The sequence below is a fragment of the Cervus canadensis genome, chromosome X (assembly GCF_019320065.1).
Source record: "Cervus canadensis isolate Bull #8, Minnesota chromosome X, ASM1932006v1, whole genome shotgun sequence".
NCBI lineage: Eukaryota > Metazoa > Chordata > Mammalia > Artiodactyla > Cervidae > Cervus > Cervus canadensis.
In genome coordinates, this window is record NC_057419.1 from 55,986,056 (window position 1) to 56,004,897 (window position 18,842).

The window sequence follows — 18,842 nt, forward strand, 5'->3', positions numbered from 1 at the left end:
GCCCACTCTATCTAGGACTCCAGCCATTAACAAATTGGTGGAACTCAAAATAAATAAATAAAACAAAAAGATATTTTAAATTTCAAGCGGAGAGCTATGCCTATATATCTAAAATTATCTATGTCTCAATGTATGTCTTTGTTCTTGGACAATATAAAGTTAATAAGCTCTATTTAAATTCAACTTCACATGAGCTGAAAGATATTCAATATTAAATATAATGTTTATTTAAATATAAATATAATTTAAATATAATTATTTGTTAATCTAATTAAGACATGTCTTAAGTCATCAACATAATACTTTTATTATGCCTTGGTTTAAGGTAAACTAAGTTTGTCAACAAAAAGGTAACTCTTTATATATATAAATAAATAAATATATATATATATATGTATAAATGAGATGAAAACTTTTAGATAAGCTCTATTAGAAATAATTATATTTTTAATAGAATAATCTATTATTATAATCTAAAACAATCTCTTAGGATTGGAGTGACTTAGGTTTCTGCAGTAGTACTGAACTAAATAATGGAAGTTTGTTGAATGCCTGGGTCATTTCCAAATGAAGTAGGATTTTGAAGCATTAATTGCTAAACATTGGCTTACTCTTACAAGGGGTTTTTCTTGCAGAAGAACTGAAGAGATTTTGAGCTGTTAATGAATATAAATATATATTTATATAGGAATGGATATATATAATATAATATGATTTGATAAATATATTCAACAGTCTATAAAATACTAACATACAAGACACTTCATAGTTGCTAAAGAAAAGTAAAATATATGCTTTTAATAGAAAGATATAAGAAATGGCAAATAAAATGATGAATACAAAAATATTAAAAAGGCTTATGACAAATGAAAGAAAATTTTATGGCAAATAAATGTAACTCATTGTCCTGAACTTTCTCCTCTTCCTTCTTACATGTCTCGATCAATACAACTTCTTCTTTTCTAGGGGCAACACCTCTCTAAGGTAAAACTACACATGTTATAACCCACCTATCAACTTACCTTGTGATAATGAGAACACCTAATTCTATAAAAACAGACAATGGCTCTGCCTATATTTCTAAGCAGTTCAAACAATTTTTACATTCATTCTCTATTAAACAGATTACAGACATTCCTTATAATCCACAAACACAAGACATAATTAAACAAACACATTACACACTGTAACTGCAAATAAAAAATTAAATAAGAGGATATACACAGGAACACTTTTATCTTCCTTATCCAGAACAAACTTTACTAGATTCTAATGTAATATATTCTTTAAGCCTATAACTATTATTAATATAACTTTATTTCTGTTTCCAATCTGTAAGATTCTTAAAACAAAACAACATCAACTTCAATGCCTATTTCACAATACAAGACAAAAACAACATAAAAAAAGACACCATTTCCCAAATAAATTATTTGTTCCTAAGAATATCAAAAATGTAAAATATTCACCTTCTTTTCAGGTCTGTCTTGAAAGTATAATCATCTTCTTTAACACACTGAACAGAGAGATTCAACAGTTGCTAAGCTGCATTTCTTTTTCAAGGACAAAGTCAAATATATTTGGATGTGAGCAACATTTAATTTGTCAAGTTGTTCTGCAACACCATTTCAATAATTTCACTTAAGAAAAAATATTTGAATGGTTACTCCTAATCCTTTGCCCCAAATAACACAAACCACTTACAACACAGTCAGATCCCATTTCTTTTTTTTTTTTTTTGGCTTCGGTTCAAATTTATTTTTTTTTCCATTTATTTTTATTAGTTGGAGGCTAATTACTTTACAATATTGTAGTGGTTTTTGTCATACATTGACATGAATCAGCCATGGATTTACATGTATTCCCCAACCCGATCCCCCCTCCCACCTCCCTCTCCACCCGATTCCTCTGGTCTTCCCCAGTGCACCAGGCCTGCAGCACTTGTCTCATGCTATCCAGCCTGGGCTGTGAATCGGTATTCACCCTAGAATAATATACTGTTTTTTGATTGCTTTCTCTCCGAAACTTCCACCCTCGCCTTCTCCCACATGAGTCCAAAAGTCTAGTTTCTGTACATCTGGTCTCTTTTTCTGTTTTGCACTATAGGTTATCAGTTACCATCTTCTAAATTCATATAAGCATAGTATTACTGTAATTAGGTCTTATCTTTCTGGCTTACTTCACTCTGTATTATGGGCTCCAGTTTCATCCATCTCATAGAAACGGGATTCAAATGAATTCTTATTAACAGCTGAGTAATATTCCATGGTGTATATGTACCCCAGCTTCCTTATCCATTCGTCTGCTGATGGGCATCTAGGTTGCTTCCATGTCCTGGCTATTATAAACAGTGCTGCAATGAACATTGGGGTGCACATGTCTTTTTCAGATCTGGTTTCCTCAGTGTGTATGCCCAGAAGTGGGAATGCTGGGTCATATGGCAGTTCTAATTCCTGTTTTTTAAGAAATCTCCACACTGTTCTCCATAGCGGCTGTACTAGTTTGCATCCCCACCAACAGTGTAAGAGGGTTCCTTTTCCCCACACCCTCTCCAGCATTTATTGCTTGTAGACTTTTGGATAGCAGCCATCCTGACTGGCGAGTAATGGTACCTCATTGTGGTTTTGATTTGCATTTCTCTGATAATGAGTGCCTTTTTTATTGTAGGTTATTAAATGGACAGATATAGGACCAATCATATCCACTAATGAGTCAGCACATGTGCCCCCCCCCTTGGAACTTGGAGGGGCCCTCTCATCCTGAAGAAAAAGAAAAACTAATTAATATCTTTCTAGGTTATGAAATCCTTCCTTTGTGTATGGGCACAACAGAATTATGCATAAACGTTAGCCAACAAACTTAGGCCTTTCCCTGCCTCCAAAAGAGGACTTTCTGATGCTTCTTGGATTACTTACTGCCCTTTCTTTGTCCATGAATCATGTTTATACTACTAAAACTTTAGGAAAAGAATTAAAGAAAAAACAAAGAACACTATGCAAAGCATTTACTAATAAGAACTTTAAATATATTCCTGTTCATTAAGACAAATGTCAGGCCAAATTAGGAAAATTAAAGTTTATAGCTAATCATACAATTGTCAGTTGGGGACCCCATAGTATGTGGTTATTGAACTGCTCAGATGATATTAACAATATTATGCATGATTATATTACTCAAGTAACATGGAAGGTTACTAATACTACAATGGAACATTACCATGACAGAGGACCTCTTGGATAGCTTGACGATGGTATGGCCCCCACCTCGTCCTCGAATCATCCTTGATAAACAGATTGGGCCTAAACAATGGGACATCTGAAAACTTGGTACAAACACCAAAGAACTTGGAACTTGGACCAGACATTTCACGGGGACAAACCGTAGCTATAGCAATTATTTCTTTCACTATAATCAATCATATTTTATACAAGCCTGTGTTCCACTTCCTTTTGTTGTAGCTATAGAAAATTTACAATTCAATAAGACTTTACGTTCTGTAACTTGCATAAATTGTAAATTATATACTTGTCTTAACTCCTCTATTTCCTTAAAAAATGACTCCCTTTTGATTCTTCGATCTAGACATAATCTGTGGTTACCAATAAATCTCCAATGGCCCTGGGAAGAAGGTCCCAAGGCTAGACTTGCTTCCCAGTTATTTACTAAATTGCTCGAGTGATCTAAATGATTCATTGGATGGCTGATATTTGGCATTATAGGATTAATAACTATTTGCCCCATTGCTGCCATCACTAGTGTTACTTTACAAACCTGAATTCAAACACATAATTTTATCCAAAATTGGACTAAAGATGCTCACACTATGTGGGCCACTCAGGCTCAAATAGATGAGGATATTCAAAAAGAAATACAGGAACTGAGAACAGCCATCAAAATGGGTTGGAGATCAATGAACAGATGTACAAAAACAGATGATGCTAAAATGTGATTGAAATTCTACTCAATTTTATGTTACTCCTGTTCATTTCTATAATAGTGCCTACAACTGGAAACAAATCAAGTTTCATTTACAAAACATACATGATAATGCCTTTCTGAATGTACAGTTATTACAAAAAAGAAATATGTGAAACCTTTTCTAATAATCTGCCCTCTTCCACTAGTATGGGAACTTTAGCTAAACAATTAGCTGATCAATTATCTGGGCTAGACCCACATGGATGGTTTCAAAGCCTTACTCATAGCATTGAGTCTAGAACTATAATTTTGGTGATTGTCTTACCAATTATATTTGTTGTCTACCATTGCCTTCATGCAAAGATTGTCAAAACTAAGCAAACTCTGATGGTCAGAATTCTCCTTACAAATATTGTAAATAAATAAGGGGGAATTGTCAGGGAATGTTTGACGGGAGGATTCCTATGTGCTGTCTCTCTTCAAGTGGAACAGCACGCTGCTCCCAGGGACTGAGGTCATTGTGTGAGGCAGGCTTGGGTCTCCTTTAGTAAACATTCTCTTTAGGACAAAACTGCTTAGTTTTTTTCCCCTTTCTTGAGATATGGATTGTCTCCTGACCTTGTGACTAACATTACCCCTTGTTCCCTTGGTAACCGTTGCTGTACGTTTGGTTTTCTGATTTCTATCATTCCCGAAAGAAGTTTCTTGTACCACAGCCTATATATATTCATAGAAAAATCATTAAAGCACCTTTGCTCCCTCAGAGCTTAGATCCCCTGGTCTTTTTTTGTCTCTCTCTCTTTCTCTCTTTTACTTTCTTATCGTCAACTCCGTACCACCAGGTTCCGGTCCATTAAAGGACCCCAACAAGTTCAGCTCAGTTCAGTCACTCAGTCGTGTCTGACTCTTTGCAACCCCATGAAACACAGCACGCCAGGCCTCCCTGTCCATCACCAACTCCCAAAGTCCACCCAAACCCACGTCCATTGAGTCAGTGATGCCATCCAACCATCTCATCCTCTGTCATCTCCTTCTCCTGCCCTCAGTCTTTCCCAGCATCAGGGTCCTTTCCAATCAATAAAGCAGAAATAGATGTTTTTTGTAGGAAGATCTTAATGAAGCTGGAGGCATTGAATCTTTAAATCCTGGTGAGTTTTCATTGTCAGTGGAAGAGGCTTCCCAACTTCCAGTGGAAGTTGACTATACACCCCCAGTGGAAGTGGCCTCCTGTTCCCCAATGGAAGGGATATCCCACTCTCCTGTGGTATCAACCTCATCAACAAGGGTGGAATAAGACTTCCCACCTCTATCTGACAGAATTAACCTCTACTGCCAAAATAAATGGACTTCCCTGATAGCTTAGCTGGTAAAGAATTCACCTGCAATGCCAGAGACTCTGGTTTAATTCCTGGGTTGGAAAGATCCCCTGGAGAAGGGATAGGCTACCCACTCCAGTATTCTTGGACTTCTCTGGTGTCTCAGATGGTAAAGAATCCAACTGCAATGCAGGAGACCTGGGTTCAATCACTGGGTTGGGAAGATCCCCTGGAGGAGGTCATGGCAACCCACTCCAGTATTCTTGCCTGGAGAATCCCCATGGACAGAGGAGCCTGGCAGGCTACAGTCCATGGGGTGGCAAAGAGTCGAACATGACTGAGCAACTATGCAGACACATTCTGAGGAAGTGACAGTGGCCTCCTTTGAGATAGCTGCCATGCAAGACAATGCTGACTTTCCTCAGGATCCACCTCCATCACCCCCTTTTGCTTCTAGACTTACAACTAGACTCAAGGGCTAGCAGGCTCCTGAAAATAAGGTGCAAATTTTGACCCATGAGGAAATAACATTCTAAGATAACCAGTTGAGTTTTTTTACTTATACAAGCAGAAATCCTTTGGGGGATATATTTGGAAGTGGATATTATAGGTATAGTATAATGGTGGAAGAAAAGTAAAGTTGGATCAAGCCAAATTTACTGATATGGGCTCAGTAAGCAGAGATCTTGCATTTAATATTGAAGCTTGGGGGGTTAGAAGAGAGTTTAACAGTTGTTTAGTTGGTTGAAACATGGACCAAGAGACAAGCCACCAAGATTAAACTGGAAATAATCAGTGGTTTAATGTAGAGGGAGGAATTCAGAGGCGGGGGGAAATTGGAATATTAAAGTGGATTTGTCATTTAAAACCTACTCACACAATGAGAGGCCAGAGGGCATACCTTTCTCTGATACTTTGGGGAATACATATGTGAAGGCAGCCCCGACATCCCTGAAGAATTTTGTGATCATTTTTCTCTGTAGGCCAGACCTTGTATTGGGAACCATAGCCACCTAATTGAAAAACATAAACATGACTGAAGTATTAATAATTGTATAAATCGTCTGTCTACAGTGCGGGAGACCTGGGTTCGATGTCTGGGTGGGGAAGATCCCCTGGAGAAGGAAATGGCAACCCACTCCAGTACTCTTGCCTAGAAAATCCCATGGATGGAGGAGCCTGCTGCAGGCTACTGTCCATGGGGTCACCAAGAGTTGGACACGACTGAGCGCCTTCACTTCACATTAGTGGCCAGGTGGTGACACTCAACAGCCAAAGGTTAACTGGAGCCCTAACCCTAATCCTAAAGGTAGGAAAGGCTAAGTGGAAGCCATTAGAATTGCCTCTACCCAGGAATTAGTAAAAAAAAAAAAAAATTATATTTTTTAATTAATTTATTTTATTTTTCAAAATATACTTATTTTAATTGGAGGCTAATTACTTTACAATATTGTAGTGGTTTTGCCTGGAGAAGGCAATGACACCCCACTCCAGTACTCTTGCCTGGAAACTCCCATGGACAGAGGAGCCTGGTAGGCTGCAGTCCATGGGGTCGCTAGGAGTTGGACATGACTGAGCGACTTCACTTTCACTTTTCACTTTCATGCATTGGAGAAGGAAATGGCAACCCACTCCAGTGTTCTTGCCTGGAGAATCCAAGGGATGGGGGAGTCTGGTGGGCTGCAGCAGCAGCAGTGGTTTTGCCATACATTGATTTGAATCAGCCATCAGTGTACATGTGTTCCCCATCCTGAACACTCCTCCCACCTCCCTCCCCATCCCATCCCTCTGGGTCATCCCAGTGCACCAGCCCTGAGCACCCTGTCTCATGCATCAAACCTGGGCTGACGATCTGTTTCACATATGATAATATACATGTTTCAATGCTATTCTCTCAAATCATCCCACCCTCACCTTCTCCCACAGAGTCCAAAAGACTATTCTATACATCTGTGTCTCTTTTGCTGTCTCACATATAGGGTTATTGTTACCATCTTTCTAAATTCCCTATATATGAGTTAGTGTACTGTATTGGTGTTTTTCTTTCTGACTTACTTCACTCTGTATAATAGGCTCCAGTTTCATCCACCTCATTAGAACTGATTCAAATGTGTTCTTTTTAATGGCTGAGTAATATTCCATCATGTACATATACCACAGCTTTCCTATAAATTTGTCTGCCAGCAGACATCTAGATTGCTTCCATGTCCTGGCTATTATAAACAGTGTTGCAATGAACATTGGGGTACGTGTCTCTTTCAATTATGGTTTCCTTGGCGTGTATGCCCAGCAGTGGGATTGCTGTGTCATATGGCAGGAACTACTAAATCAAAAGGCATACTACATTCTTAAAAGGATTGCAAAGATTAGTGCCACTATCAAGGATTTGATATATACAGAAGTAGTGATTCCCAATGCATACCCATTCAACTCTCCTCTTTGGCCTGTGCAGAAGACTGATCTTGAAGAATATTAGCAGATTATCATAGGCTTAAGCAGATGGTGACTCCAACTGAAGCTGGTTGTACAAGATGTGGTTTCATTGTTTGAACAAATTAACATAATGCTTGATACTTTGTATACAGCTATTGTTCTAACAAATGATTTTTTTCTCCATTATTGCCCATATAGTCCTCCAGAAGTAGTTTGCTTTCAACTGGCAAGGCCAGAAATAAGTCTCCATCCCTATGTCATCATTTTGTTCACAGGTACCATGTTAATCTTTTCCTTCTGCAAAATATCACACTAATCCATTACATTGATGACATTATGCTGACTGGACCTAGTGATCAAGAAGTCACAACTTTTCTAGATTCATTAGTGTTAGGCTTTTGCATATTAGAGGGTGAGAAATAAATCCAACTAAAATTCAAGGGTCTTCTAACTCACTGAAATTTCTAGGGGTCAAGTCAAGATATTCCTTCAAACATGAAGGATAAGTTGTTGCATCTAAAACTTTTACAACCAAGAAAGAAGTCATAGGACTTCTTGGCCTCCATAATCATGAGATAATTCCTTGAATGAATGAATCTTATTGTTTTTGTTTCTCTGGAGAACCCTGATATCACACTAATACATCTGAATTCACATGAAACATGTGCACACTTATAACCTTTTAATAACATTTATCACATTCCTTTTATGTTGCTTTATAGAGTTTCATACTCACCTTATTGGTATGAAGGCTACTTGAAGAATAAAAGACCATGTGTAACACATCATGGTATTTCAACATAGCCTCTAGAAGAAAGTCTGGCACATTTTGCTTCATTCTGTGAATAAGGGAAAGATGTAAACAAGTACTAATCAAAATAACTACAGCAGAAAGCCTGACGTGTCAAAAGCACATGTACATGTAGTTTTCTTTGGGGACTACTTAAGTGTCTATAAAAATGAGCCTATATTCTTTACGATATGAATGCTTAATGAAGGAATGAAGGATAGGTATGGAAAATATGTGAAGGAAAGAAAACATGAATTATTTTCATTTACAAAATCCTTGACTATAGTTTAAGCAGTCATGAGTAAGTCCAGAAACAGAATTAATTAGTTCAGTAAAATAATCAGCAATTTATTGATAAATTATTTCTATCTTATATAAAAAAAAGATTTTGTCCAAACAACAGACAATAGTAACATTTTACATCTCATTCATGTGTTTTGAGCCTGTTCAGATACAGACTAAAAGAGAAGAAAAAGAAGATTTTTACACCTACATTTACTAGTATAGTCTTTAATTCTGTGTTTTTCCTTTTATATTCAGACTCTGAAAATATTGCCTATCCCACACCTTAACTTTCTAATCTCAACAGATAAATAATAATCCTAGAGATCTTTCCTTATGTAATCAATCACAACATTAACTCCTCCTCACAATGCTCCTTAATATTCACTTCTAAAAATTATTAGCTTACAAGTTTCTGTCTGAATTGCTGTTGTGACCACTCAGCTAGAATCATTTGTCCCAGTCTCCAACATTTTCACAACACCATTCAAGAATATCTGATGGAATTCCAGAGGTATGCAAGACTGAATGCTCATTTTAACTTAATCTGTCTTCAATATCCTTATCTGAAGAAAACCAGGATTCTGAGTTAGCAAGCTGGCGGAATAAGGGAATGAATATATTAGAGGTGATGGGTTTTCCAGGGATGGTAAAGAGGGAAAAGGCCTCATAGATCAAAGGGGCAATGAAGACCAAACACAAGCAAGATTTTGTTTGATGATGAAGGAGGTATTTTAAGTCAGATCATTTAATGAGTGAAACCAGGGAAATTGTCATATTTTTGCCAAAACGTATGACTTCCTATCTTGTTCAGATTAAAATACAGATTCTTTACTGTGGCCCATAAGATTGTAAGTGGGCCTTAGGAAGCATCCCTATGAACAAAGCTAGTGGAGGTGATGGAATTCCAGTGGAGCTATTTCAATTCCTAAAGCATGATGTTGTGAAAGAGCTACACTCAACATGCCAGCAAATTTGGAAAACTCAGCAGTGGCCACAGGACTGGAAAAGGTCAGTTTTCATTCCAATCCCAAAGAAAGGCAATGCCAAAGAATGCTCAAACTACCACACAATTGCACTCATCTCACACCCTAGTAAAGTAATGCTCAAAATCCTCCCAAACCATGCTTCAGCAGTATGTGAACCATGAACTTCCAAATGTTCAAGCTAGATTAAGAAAAGGCAGAGGAACCAGAGAGCAAATTGCCAATATCCGTTGGATCAACAAAAAAAGCAAGAGTTCCAGAAAAATATCTACTTCTGCTTTACTGATTATGCCAAAGCCTTTGACTATGTGGATCAACACAAACTGTGGAAAATTCTGAAAGAGATGGAAATACCAGACCACCTGACCTGCCTACTGAGAAATCTGTATGAAGGTCAGGAAGCAACAGTTAGAATTGGACATGGAAAAATAGACTGGTTCCAAATACAGAAAGAAGTATGTCAAGGCTGTGTATTGTCACCCTGCTTATTAAACTTATATGCAAAGTGCATCATGAGAAACATTGGACTGGATGAAGTGCAAGCTGGAATCAAGATTGCCGGGAAAAATATCAATAACCTCAGATATGCAGATGACACCACCCTTATGTCAGAAAGTGAAAAAGAACTGAAGAGCCTCTTGATGAAAGTGAAAGAGGTGAGTGAAAAAGTTGGCTTAAAGTGCAACATTCAGAAAACTAAGATCATGGCATCCAGTCCCATCACTTCATGGCAAATAGATGGGAACACAGTGGAAACAGTGGCTGACTTTATTTATTTATTTATTTATTTATTTGGCCTCCAAAATCAGTGTAGATGGTGATTGCAGCCATGAAATTAAAAGACACTTACTCCTTGGAAGGAAAGTTATGACCAACCTAGACAGCATATTAAGAAGCAGAGACATTACTTTGCCAACAGAGGTCCGTCTAGTCAAGGCTATGGTTTTTCCAGTAGTCATGCATGGATGTGAGAGTTGAACTAAAAAGAAAACTGAGTGCCAAAGAATTGATGGTGTATTGTGGTGTTGCAGAAGACTCTTGAGAGTCCCTTGGCCTGCAAGAAGATCCGACCAGTCTATCCTAAAGGAAATCAGTCCTGATTATTCATTGGAAGGACTGATGATGAAGCTGAAACTATGATACTTTGACCACCTGATGCAAAGAACTGATTCATTTGAACAGACCCTGATATTGGGAAAGACTGAAGGTGGGAGGAGAAGGGGATGACAAAGGATGAGATTGTTGGATGGCATCACCGACTCAATGGAGATGAGTTTGAGTGGACTCCGGGAGTTGGTGATGGACAGGGAGACCTGGTGTGCTGCAGTTCATGGGGTTGCAAGGAGTCAGACATGACTAAGCAGCTGAACTGAACTGAACTGATAAGATTGTACATGGATCTCGCCCCTGACAAACTCTCTGATCTCATCTCCTCCCATTCTCCTCCTTGTTCACTTCCCATATGGCCACTCTAGGCTGCTTTCTCAAACTTCCAGGCATGTTACATCTCAAGGCACCAGCAATGTGATTTGCTCCTTCACTTTATTCAGCGTGTGTGCCTGCTTATTTGCTTCAATCGTGTCTGACTCTTTGCGACCCAATGGACTACAGCCTACCAGGCTCTTCTGTCCCTAGGATTCTCCAGGCAAGAATACTGCAGTGGGTTGCCATGCCCTTCTCCAACGGATCTTCCCAACCCAAGGATTGAACCCGTGTCTCTTATATTTACCTGCATTGGCAGCCATGCTCTTTACCACTAGCACTACCTTTGAAGCTCCCTCAATTTATTCAGGTGTTTACTCAAATGTTGTCTCTTCTGAGAGGATTTCTCTATCCATATATATAGAATAGTATGCCCAAGACCCTACTCTGTTTCTTTACTTACTCTGCTTTACTTTTTTTTTTTTTTCAAACCCATCATCACAGTGTGAGGTGTGTTGGGGGAATCTGTCTCCTCTCAGCATGATGTAAACTAAAAGCACTATTGAAGGAAGGATTTTTTTTTCTGGGTATTTCCCTCTTCTATACCTGTCATAACAATTTTGTGGTCCTGCCTCTGATTTAGTGTCAGAATTTGAGAGAACTCTGCTATCAACAAGGAAGAATAAAAGACCTGATTCTAGACTGTTGGTCCAAGAAGAAGGGAATGACAGTCTCTCTTTTCCCAATAGAATGTATGTAAGTTTCAAGAGAATAGAGTTTTTATTCACTGTCTGGTCAAAGTTGAGCCTCCCTCTGACTCAAAGCAAGCAGGTATGATATCAATTTTATCATGAAATAATCTGAAATTTGGTTCTAGTTGAGGAGGCCAGGAAGTTAGGGAATAAATACATAGATGGTGAACACAGAATTCTACATAGATTTTTTTTTCTATCTTCCTCCCACTAAGATATAGTTCCATATTTTGCTCACTGCTGTATACTTAACTTCTGAAACAGAGTTAGACCCAGAGTGAAAATTTGATCTGACTAAAAATGTGTGGGGTATTTCCAAATCATGATGAGACAGTACAAGTCCTAAGGGTCAGGAGTATAAAGGTGATTGTGGCTGTCTTCCATCTCCCTTTAAAATAACAATTATTTTGTTTAGACTGTTCACTGCTCTGTTTCCAGGTTCTAGGCCAGGGCTGAGCCTCACTCTCTTACTATATGCTAAAAGTCCAATGTCATCATGGAATAATATAATGTTTGGTTCAAGACTTGGGGCCAAGTGAGAGAACAGGGACTAGGAAACAACATTACATATCTAATATGTATATATAGTTGTATTTTTTGTTGTAGTCTAAAGACAAACTGTATAGTTTGTCACTTAGTACATATTCACTCCTCTAACCCTTTAATGAAATTTATCACACTCTTTTTATGTTGTTTTGTAGTGTTTTATACCCACCTTACATCTTGTTATTTACCTGAAGGTTACTTGAAAGATAAAAGGCCATGTGTTCTTTATCTTTCTGGCTTACTTCACTCTGTATAATGGGCTCCAGTTTCATCCATCTCATTAGAACTGATTCAAATGAATTCTTTTTAAAGGCTGAGTAATATTCCATGGTGAATATGTACCACAGCTTCCTTATCCAGAAAGATAAAGAACATTACAGCATACTAACACATATATATGGAATTTAGAAAGATGGTAACGATAACCTTATATGCAAAACAGAAAAAGAGACACAGATGTACAGAACAGACTTTTGGACTCTGTGGGAGAAGGCGAGGGTGGGATGTTTTGAGAGAACAGCATGTATATTATCTATAGTGAAACAGATCACCAGCCCAGGTGGGATGCATGAGACAAGTGCTCGGGCTGGTTGCACTGGGAAGACCCAGAGGAATCGGGTGGAGAGGGAGGAGGGAGGGGGGATCGGGATGGGGAATACATGTAACTCCATGGCTGGTTCATGTCAATGTATGACAAAACCCACTGCAATGTTGTGAAGTAATTAGCCTCCAACTAATAAAAATAAATGAAAAAAATAAAATTAAATAAAAAAAAAAAGACCGTGTGTTAAATGAAGCTTTTTGTTTTGTCCACTGCTATGTCCCAAACTCTTAAAACAGTTCCAGGACTGGGAGCAGCCCTAATTCTGAGTGTCAGAAAGTAGGATAACTCCAGTATTATCATGGAAAAATATAAGGTTTATTTCTAATCTTGAGGTCAGTGGTGGGTGGTGGATAGCTGCCTCACTACAGTCAAGATAAAGTGTCCTTGAGAGGTGAAATTTTGTCTTTTTCAGTCAATTGCCAGTGCTGTGGCTAGGGCCAAGCCTGGGTATCAGGAGTGGCAAAAGTACCTAGAACAGAAACTTGCATTCTAAAGTCAGTGTTACTGTTATTTTTGAAGTTGCAATCCATTTCCCAATTGGAAAAAAAAGAAGATCCCTGCAACAAAAACTAAAAGAAATTTCACATGATTTAAAGTTTACTATTCATATTGAATTTTTTTAAACACAGAAATCAATACTATTATCAACTATGGTATATGTTCAATAAAAATATAAAACATAAGCAATATTCACTCTAAATTCATGATAGTGTCTCTCTTTGCAGAGGAAGGAAACTTTATATTTTGCAAATATGCCAAATGTTGACATTTGCTAATTCTAAGTGAAGGTAAATAGATGTTTCTTATGTCTTTCATACTTTCCATACTATATTTTCATTTTTCAAAATAAATAAAATGCAAAGAGAATTTAAAACAGTTGGGGATGGTTTTATTACAATGTTTTCAAAATTGAACATATCTAAGATATATGCATATACAACACACAAAGACATAAAGCATCTGAATAATACAAGCAAGAAGCCTGTAATAGAGAAAACTTTAAATTTTGTATTTCACAGATGAATATACATTCCTTTATAATAGAAAGCTTGAATAAATCAATTATCATTGAAGAGATAAGAAAGTGGATTAAAGATCTACCACTGAAATTGTCACCAGGATTAGATTGTTTTTATAGCTCATTACCAGCTAGTTTTTAAAGAACAAATAATTCTAAAGCTATTTAAACTATTCTAGGAACAGTAAAATGGTTGAAAACTCATAATTTCATTTTTTAAAGCTAGCACAATTTTAATAACAAAACTTGTAAAATACAATTTCACTTTGAAATGTAAATACAATAATACTAAATAAAATATTAGTTAATAATATCCAGCAATATATCAGATGATTATTACACCATGACCAAGTGGGATTTATTCCAGATACACAAATTTGGTTCAATATCAAATACCTACCACTCTAATTCATTATGCCAACAAATTAAAGGAAAAAAATTGTACTATTTTATAGACACTGAAAAGATATTTGATAAACTTCAGGAGCCACTTTTAGTAATAATGTTAAGTAAAACAGGAAGAGATGAAATTCCCTAAACATGTTAATGGTTAGTTACTATTTACCAATAACCAACAGCAAATGTCATATTAATAGAGAATACTAAAGACAAATTCATGAAAATTAATAACAAGACAGGCATGTCTGTCATAATCATCATTCAACATTTTTTTGAGAATCCAGATAATATAATAATGATTAATATAAACATTGTAAGAAATAAAATGATCTTACTTACAGGTGAGATGACTCTATACCTAAAAAGTCCCAAATATTCTATTTTAAAAACCCAGTATAATTCAGAGGATTTTGTAAGATGAAAATAGAAGGAAAATAACTCTAGTTTGTATATATTGCCAAAAATACAAATGAGGAGGAAAAGATACATTTCAAAATGTGACAAAAACTGTAAAAATATTTAGAGATAAATTTAATCAGATGTGATGAACCTATATGAAGAACATTACAAAAATACAACCAAAAGATTTTAATGATGTACCAAAATTCTCAAGTATTTACAATTAATATTACTATTAAATCATCCTCTAATAGAAATGCAGAAATGTAATACAATTCTAAGACATCATGCTTTTTTTAAAAGTGGAAAGAATGCTGACAAGTTTCATGCAAAAGAATGAATGCCTAGGACAAATTACAAAAAAAAAAAAAAAAAAAAAAAAACAACCAGTGACAGGGGACTTGCTTTACCAAAGTCCAAAGTTTATGGTCAAGCCAGTACAATTAAAATAATGTGATACTGGCTCAGAAACTGGAAAGTGGGTGATTTATTTAATAAATGTGATAGCATAACCAGGTATACAATGTAAACAAAATGTATAGTTGGACGTCTATTGTATGCCATACACAAAAATAAATTCCTGATGGATCAAATAGTTATTAGGAAATAATGTAGGTAAATATTTGTATGACTAGGGGTGGGAGCATTCAGCTGAAAAAGACAAGAAACCCAAAAGCTTAAAAAGGGATAGGAATCTATCTAAATTAAAAAACAAACAAACAACAACAACAAAAAAAACTGTACAGTAAAAAAGAGAAGATATCAATAAAGTCAACATTAATGATAGAATGGAGAAAATCATAACACATGTGGGCTACAACTGACTAATAGCACGACATAGGAAATATATTTAGAATTACTACAGATTTATAAGGAAAAGATCAACTATTCAATAGAAAATGAGCAAAAGATAAGAATTAGCAATCACAAAAAAGTCCAAATAGTAAAAAACAAAAACAAAAAACTCATTGAGTTTGTCAATTAAAGAGACAATACTATGTAATTTTTCACCATTCAGGTTTGCAAATACTAAAGTGTGCTGCTGTAGGAGATGCTGGAAAATGATCACTTTCATTTTGGATGGCAATTTTGTAGTATCTCTTAAAATTAAATATACACCTACCTAGCAGTCCCATTTCTGGGAAGCTACTGTATAGAAATAAAAGCATCAGTAGCAGTGCTATGGTGGGAAAAAAAAAGGAAAATAAAAGACCATCAAAAATGTAATGGTACATAAATGGTACATTTTGGTACATAGTATGTACTGTGTATGCAGCTATTAGAAAGAAGGAAGACAAGGAGAAATAGAAGGAAAGGGGAAATGAGTGATTCATTTAACAAATGTGATGGTACAATCAAGCATTCAATATAAGTACAATGTATAGTTGGACCTCTATCTTATACCATATACAGAAATAAATTCCAGGGGGAGATGGAAAAGAGACAGAGGCATGGGAGAGATAGAGAGATATCTGTAGTTACTGACCAGAGGATATGTCAAGTGAGAAAAGCAATTACAGAGAAATAATGTGGCTTGCTGTTTCTGTAGAAAGGACAACAAATTTCCTTTAGGAAAATGGGGAAAACATGGAAGGATATACATTATGTTCTTAACATTTGTTACCTGGGGAGAAAAAAAAATGGTAAGGGAAAGAAATGGAGGAGGGGAAGATACAGTGTGTATACACCATTTATTTTTCTTTATCTAATTTTCCATTGTTAAAATTTTATGAACAGTTTTCAATTTTCTATTAGCATCCTATTTAAAAATTTTATTACAGAACAAGGTAATATAAAAAGTACCAAAGTATACTTGGGACAAAATTGTGGAACTAGTCAATGTAAATTTGGCGCACAGTAATTAATAACTTCTTTAATCTCTGACACCAAAACTGTTCTCAAAAGTTCACACAATATATTTTACATTTAATAATTCCACAACTTCTGCAATAGTATAACGAATCTTTAGGGTGTTTTCACCAAACCATAGACATAAATGTGAATATCATCATCAAACTTAATGAAGTAGACAGATGGCTTGGCAACAACTTGATGAATGAAAATGCCGGTTCTCTTGGACCCATCATCTTTGGCGTGCTCCACCTGCTTGCCCACAAGGCTGTCGACAACTTCTCCAGGCTCCCGTTCTGCTGTAGGGAAATAGTAGCTGGAATCTGGAATGATGCGCAGGTCACCATCTTTGTAGTCATCCAGCAGTGTGTACATATAAAGGACTGGATCTTTCTCATAGGTGATGTAAAACCAAGTGTCCATCACAGGAGCTCGCGCCAGGACCATGCCCTTCCATTCATCTTTCGTACCGTGCTCACCCTCAAACACATGACCTACTGCCTTGCCAATCAGGGAATCTGCCAGGCGCGAATCAATGCGAGGAGTTGGCACTCTCTCAGGAAGGATCTCTAGTGCTAAAACTCTCTTATCTCGGTGCAGTTCTAGCCCATACACACTATCCTTGCCATCATATTTGATGATGTAGAGAGTGGGCTTCACGGAAACCTGCTCAAGCACGGTGCCCTTCCACTGCTCCACAGGCTCGTTGCCTTCCTTCCAGCCGTGTTGAATGCGGCAGCCAACGATGTTCCTACGAGTGAGAAAAGTGGGCTTGCGCCGCTGCTTCCTGTGGGTGTGCCTTTTCTTCATCAGGTATGCGGACACGCCATCTACGCCCATTGGAGGCACTGTTGGGGGCGACATGGCTAGGATTTAAGGAGGCTCGGCAACGTTGCCACTTGCTAGATTAAACTAACAAAAAGTCAACGCTATCCAGTATGAGATCTTTTTTTCGTGATCTCCCAAAAAGACAGATCCTGTCCTGTCCGTTCTCCTTCTCCTTTCCCCAAAGGCAAGACTCTCACTAAGGCTTGGCAGAAACGCTCTAACTCTGGGCACTAGAACAGTGGGGGCCTCTTGACAGTATTCTCTCCCGCTCCAGAGAGGTATCTGCAAGCAGTGGCGGTTGCCGCTGGAGATGGCGGGCTGGCGTGTGTTGCCCGCGCCTTGAGCCCGCCCCGACTCCCAACCCTAAGTCCCCAGAATTGACCACTTAGCTGTTATCGATGGTGCGGCGGATGCGGAACGGCGACGGAGGAGAGGACGGGAAACAGATAAGAGGGATGGCTGCAGCGCCAAGTCGCCAGCGGCGGCGGTTCTTTGAGAAGTCCGCGCGGCCTTGGTTTAGCAATGTTTCTCTGCTCGGCCTAACTCTGGCGCCAGGGTTTTTGCCGCTTCGGGAACCCGACCCCTCAGAGCCCGCCAGAGCCTCAGCCTCGGCCCCGCCCCCGCCATTCCGCCTTCCGCTCAGCCAGCAGCAGCAGCAGCTGCAGCAGGGCGGGTTAGTGCGCACACTGCTTTCGTCCACACAGTCTCAGGCTCTCACTCCTTCATTTCCTCACGCGCCCCCCGACTGCTTCCCTCAAACCCAAGCCAGACTGTCTGGCTCCCCTCCTCCTACTCTCTGGCCGTCTGTCACCCACTACCCTCCTCCACAGCCTCTCCATCTGCTTTCTATCTTCCAGGAATTCCTCACAAAGCTTTTTTTAAAAAATAATATTCAACATACACACAGTTTGTCCATACAATTTTTTTTTCGGATAAGTAAATGCTGTTGTACAGTCCACCATCTTGATCCAGAATCTCCTTTATATTTTCTACTTGAACACTCATTATAATGCTTTTTTTAATATTAATATGCAAGTTTTCTGAATTCAAAATGAATGTACTGACACTGGAGATTTTCTGAAATTCAGTGAAATAAAAACCGACACTAGCCTTAATCTTACCATCTAGATATACACCAAAATGTTAACATTTCTGATATCTCAATAAATCTATGCTTGTATTTCACAAAATTGGGAACAACTTTCATACCTTTACAGCTTCTTTTTAAATTCATATCATGAACTTTTCCCAGAGTTATTAACTACTCTGGAAACATTTTTTTAAATTGTTCCATAATG

At 37.6% G+C, this 18,842-nt stretch overlaps 1 protein-coding gene across 1 annotated transcript; it reads right to left on the reverse strand.

The window, feature by feature from the left end:
- Positions 1-13,922: 13,922 nt before the first annotated feature.
- Positions 13,923-18,256, reverse strand: SPIN4 (spindlin family member 4). Its single transcript, XM_043459929.1, has one exon. It carries the CDS (start codon positions 17,578-17,580, stop codon positions 16,831-16,833), a length of 750 nt encoding a protein of 249 aa, XP_043315864.1. The 5' UTR covers positions 17,581-18,256; the 3' UTR covers positions 13,923-16,830.
- Between the last annotated feature and the right edge of the window lie 586 nt (positions 18,257-18,842).